Source organism: Rutilus rutilus (genome assembly GCF_951802725.1).
Source record: "Rutilus rutilus genome assembly, chromosome: 11".
NCBI classification, from domain to species: Eukaryota; Metazoa; Chordata; class Actinopteri; order Cypriniformes; family Leuciscidae; genus Rutilus; species Rutilus rutilus.
The window spans coordinates 286,799-292,500 of record NC_140216.1 but is presented as its reverse complement, the minus strand read 5'-3'; the positions used below and the strand labels follow the sequence as shown (position 1 = coordinate 292,500).

At 37.5% G+C, this 5,702-nt stretch overlaps 1 protein-coding gene across 2 annotated transcripts in view; it reads left to right on the top strand.

Annotated features, from left to right (window-relative positions):
- Positions 1-1,718, top strand: part of LOC311299160 (uncharacterized protein) — an 8,729-nt gene extending 7,011 nt beyond the window's left edge. For both annotated transcript variants that reach the window (XM_084422587.1, XM_084422588.1), the window contains exons 3-5: positions 749-859; positions 942-994; positions 1,100-1,718. In XM_084422587.1, the coding sequence (XP_084278713.1) occupies positions 749-859; positions 942-994; positions 1,100-1,207 (272 nt within the window). In that variant the 3' untranslated portion in view covers positions 1,208-1,718. The remainder of the gene's footprint in view (positions 1-748; positions 860-941; positions 995-1,099) is intronic.
- The last annotated feature ends 3,984 nt before the right edge of the window (positions 1,719-5,702 follow it).

Genomic DNA, 5,702 nt, shown 5'->3' with positions numbered 1-5,702 from the left:
AAATGGGGGCAAAAACAAAAGTGTTGCGTTTATAATTTTGTTTAGTGTATCTGTGTGTGTATTGGCTTTTATTTATGTATTTTACTATTTTTAGCTTTCATGTTAATTTTAGTTTAGTTTTTAGTAATTCTGTCATGTGCTTTTATCTCTCTCTTTTTTATATATTTAGTTTCATTTCTTTTTATTTCAGTTTTGGTTTTTATTCATTTCCAGCCAGGTAATAATTTTAGTGTTTCAACCTAAACTTATTTCAGTGTATTGCCAAGGACACATTTCCAGTTTTTGTTTAGCTTAAAATGAGCTTTTAATTAATTTCCACTGTATTTCAAGTAACAGATTTTTTTAAAAAGCTTTATGTAATGATAACAACATACTGTGATATACACACAGTATGTATAGAGGGAGAGAGAGAGATGTATATTTGTGTATGTGTACTTTATTATTTGTTTATTTATTTTTATTCAGTTAAAATTTGCTTTATGCTTTATTTGTTGACAACACAACAAATGCAATATAAATGCAATAAATGTCTCTTTATTCACACAATCTCCATCCTAAGTCAGTTGGTCATTATTTGACAAATCACAGAAGTGTGTGTGTGTGTGTGTGTGTGTGTGTGTGTGTGTGTGTGTGTGTGTGTGTGTGTGTGTGTGTGTGTGTGTACAGCAGCTCGTCTCTGTCATTCATATGTTCCAGTGAATCTGCTGTAGTTTCCACTGCTGTTGATCATGTGGTTTTGTTGTTTCAGACGCTTCACCATCAGGCGTGGGCTGTTCTGCGCTCTGGATCAGTGTGTGTGTGTGTGCTGCGTGTGTGTTCTGCGGGTTTCTCTGCGCTTGTGTGCTCTGTTTCAGAAAAGGTGAGATAAACTTCATGAAACAAAACTCATGTGAAGGCAGTTCCTCCTACATGCGTGAGTTACCCGAGTGCTTCTCTTTCAGACTCCCCGGCGGTCTCCTGCGTCAGCTGTGTGCGCGAGAACTCTAATGTCCAGGTCTGAGTTCGTGGACTCTGTGAAATACTCTTGTGTTGTTGGTCGGTAGCTTGTGCTCGACCGCTTTGAGAGTCAGATGAACACTGATTTGTTGTTGTTCTCCAGGCGGTTCCGGTCCAGTATTCCAGCCTCCGGTTCATCCAGCGCTCCAGAACTCCGGCTCCGGCTCCAGTGGACGTGACGTACGCGACCATCTCTAAACACACACCCTGAGTCACGGCTTGACCCTGTGCTGCTTCAGATTTTTGTGGAAACCGTCATACATTTTATTTTTCAAGATTCTTTAATGAATAGAAAGTTCAAAAGAACAGCATTTGTTTGAAATAGAATCTTTTGTAAAATTATAGCTGTCTTTACTGTCACTTTTGATCAGTTTATTGCATCTTTGCATCATTTCTTACTGAACCCAAGCTTTTGATCAGTAGTGTATATTATATATTTGATGTATCAACCTTCTACATTCTATGGTTTCTTCTTTATTTGTTTGATTATATATAAGCAAGCATTGATAAAGGATATTACATTTAAACATGATGACAAATTAAGTGAAAACAGTGATTTAGTTCCTGTTTAAGGTGTTTTATTAAGTATATTCTGTTTATATGTAGCCTACGTGTAATTGAAAATCAATCATATTGACAATGTTGCGCTTATCTACTGTACTATCTACTGCTTATCTACTGTACAGATTAATGCATTAAAAGGAGTGTGTTGTTTTCATGAACTCTTCGGTGTGTGAGAAGTGTGGAGTAAATGACATGTGGTGCTCATCTGCCTGTGTGTGTCTCTGCTGAGCTGAACACACACACGCACGCACACGCACGCACGCACACACACACACACACGCACACAGAGAGAGACAGACAGACAGTATCTCTGCAGAAGATCAGGAGTGAAGCAGATTCTGCAGGATTCGGTCCCATTTAAAAAAGACTTGAGGAAGTTTATTATTAAGTGTTTTATGCTATTAATGAAATACTGCAACGTTTACATTGATAGTAATGAAAAAGTAATGCATGAAAGAAAGTAGTTTGAAAGTTGATTTATATAAAATACTCCAACAAACAAACATATGGTCTACTCTAGACATAACTCTAAAGAAGTTGTGAGATTTATATGAGTTTGTGTGTCAGTTTGTTGATGCGTTACACCTGAAAGGCCACTAGGGTTCATCCATGCTCCATTATAAGAGGTTGAATCCAGAGGAGACTCAGGAAACTCATGACAATGATGGTTGGGCTGCTCACTTTAATGCACAATAGTGCTTGAATAGGCAAACTTGAGTCTTTCACATGATAAATGGGTTGACAAGATTTAATAATAAAACAGTGCAGCTTGAAACAACAAATGTTGAAACCCTGAACTGTCCAGCGAGGGACAGAAGCGGATAACAGGATTGTTCATGACGCCGTTTCACTCATATATCCATCACTGATCCAGAGATGGTGTGTTTCTGCTGGCCTAAACAGTGGCGCCTCCAAGGGGGGGCCAGGGGGGGCCACGGCCACCCCCAAAATGACACTGGCCACCCCATTGGCCCCCCCAACCAGAAAGAGTGGAGTTTTTAGTATAGTGATTTTATTTTATAAATTAACATAGTTATTAATGAAACACTATATTAAAAAATTAAAATAATAAACTTGTATTATATGAGCTGTATAATACGCTCTCAACCCCTCCCCCTCTTTAAGTGCATTGCGGCAACTTCGCGCACTTTACACGTGCAGCCGCCATAGCCGCAATACCGCGAAGCATGCAGCACATGGACATGGTTCGTTCAAGTTCAGGAGGATCAAGCAACGCAGGAGAGTAAACTTAATGTAAGTAAAACTTGGTTTTCGTATGTCATATAAAAATTCTGTCATTAATTGCTCACATTCGTGTCATTTCTAAACGTGTAAGACCTCCGTTCATCTCCAGAATGCAAATTAAGACAGCAGAGTATGACGTTCAAGGCCCAGAAAAGTTCCTAGATGATCGAAAAGGTAGTCTATGTGACATCAGTGGTTAAACTGTAATTTTACGAAGCTACGAGAATACTTGTGCAAATAAAACAAAAATAACAGCTTTATTCCACATTTTCATCTCTGTCTGCGTCACTTGTGTTGGTGGTGGCGCTGACCGACTCGATAGATTTCATACAGCGTGAGTCTTTCAATTAAATTTAAACAGCTTAGTTAAACAACAAGTTTTAATTTTATTAAATTGAACAAGCGCAACATTCAGCATTCAATCAAATAGGCCTATTCTAAAAGATGTAGGCTATTATTAGGGTAGAGTGGGGGAAAACGCCCCCCTGGGGTAAAACGCCCCCCACCTGTTTTTCCCAAAATAACCACTAAAAGTAGTCAATATAGGTTTTTACTGTTGCTATGCACTACGTTGATAACGGGGATATACAAATCTCTATGGAGAAGCTGACACCAGCGACACATTTGAAGAGAAGAGGATTACATGGTAAATGCTATAATTTTCAGATATTAGTAAATAAGTGTTTAAGAGAATATTGTTCTGCAGGATATCACAGTGATGTATGATAGATGAATAGTGAAGTCTGTAGTTTGAGATCATATATTATTTATAAGGAATATAATTATATTTTAAAAATTAAACATTATTTTAAAAAACTCATAGCTTGTGGGGTAAAACGCCCCCTACGCTGAGGGGTAAAACGCCCCCCCCCCCGGGGGCATAGTTTCTCTATCATAATTACTATAATAAAATATTTCTGTCTATCAAATCCTTTGTTTTACACTTAATGCAGTATAACTAGGTGGTAAAATCAAAATATTTGAACAAAACATGAAAAAAATACCTCAAGTGAGCATTAACTAGCTAGCTTGCTAGCACAGTTAGCTCACTGATGGAAGGTAGTTAATTTTGCCTATTTTGAACATTTCTGAAATAAATATTAATATATATACATGTTGATACATTACTTGCCTTTTACCTTTAGAGATTAAAAACTATTGTCTGTTAATTTTGCTGTTTATCTATGAAGCAAACTGGTTGGTAAGAAAGGGGGCATTTTACCCTACCTTGGGGGGCGTTTTACCCCACCGCTGGGGCAAAACGCCCCCTTTGTACAAAAATATTTTCAGTGGAAATACTAATTAATTATGAAGGCTGAGCAATTTTAATATTTGGTGAATAACTCCTGCCATAGTCACTCAAAACCGGGATGGCAATTCTAGTCACATTTATGTTTTGTTTCACTGTAATGTCACATTTTCCTTAAGGGGGGCGTTTTCCCCCACTCTACCCTAATAATAATTTTATTTCAACACAATATCTAGTTATTTCGAAATAATATGTGTGCATGCATCTGTAAATCCGGTGACGCGTGTATTGATTTTTATTAATAAACAAGTGTTTTCTCTAAAAGTGTCGACTCGGCTGCAAAGATGAAGTTGACGATCGCCATCTCTGTGTGAACGCGCCTATAGAGAGAAATGCACATAAATAAGCCTAATGGATTACATAATCAGAGAGTAGCCTTTTTCTTTTTTCGTTTTGAATTATTTCGTTTAAAGACATTTCAAGCTTTGTGTATTTGATTTATTTGTCATGTCTGTGTGAGGCATACACCGAGTTTCGTTAAGTTAGGATGTGCTAGTTCACGTACAATGCAACAATGCAAGTGAGCGCGCAGGCGCCTCCGTTGTTTCATAGCCTATTCATTAAATACAGGCAATTGGTTGATGAAAAATTGATTAAAATTAAGATACAATTTATACAAAACGAAATTCACTTTAAAGAAGGCTTTTCTACAAAACAACTTCAACTTCAACGGTCAAAATCATGTCTGACCCGCTCCATGTCTCATATTGCACATCCTTACTTGCTCGTGTTGTTCTGTTCACTTTTCATAAATCAACATAAATGAAAAAAAAAAAAAAATAACATTACAATATTTTAACAAATATGAAACTAAATGCGTTTTTTAATGGCTACAACATTATAGTAGGCCTACATACCCTCTAGTTGTACAAATTTCTGCACATTCATTTAATTCTGAATTTTGCACAAGTTGAAAGGTATTTGTTCAAATCAAGTTCACGGATAATTACGCGTGCATTTATTAATCATTATGATACTAAAATCCTAACAAATAGGCTATGCTATGTACAAAAAATCGAGCTTCCCCTCGATGTTGTTATTCAACAGATGAGCCCATAATATGAACGCATTTACACGTTAAGCATTTTCCTCCCATATAAAACCAATGTGGCTTAATGCAGATTAGAATGTCCCCTTATTTTTTCGAAATAACGAGATATTATGTCGATACTAGGCTGTGTCCACCGCGTGGTCTCCTTTTTGATCAGCGGAAACGATTTTTGCTTGTTTCGGATCTGACTGTCCAGCGTATTTGAAAAAGTTAAGCAAACTTTCCTGTCTTTTTTACATTTTTCCTCTGAGTTAAACGATCGAGGCTATACAGCAATCTCGACTCGTACAACAAGCGCGCACGTCACAAATATTGAACACTACACAAAAAGTAATTTTATTTTTTTTCATTTAGGCATTTCATTTTAGTGACACGGGAGGTGCCGGATGATGGATCCAATAAAAAAGGTTCCGGATCCAATGTCGGAGGTGACGTAACGTGTTCCGGCTCAAATTAAGCGCTGGTATTGTGCCACCCTGACATTTTTGCTGGCCCCTTTCGGCCACCCTATGAAAAAAATCCTGGAGGCGCCACTGG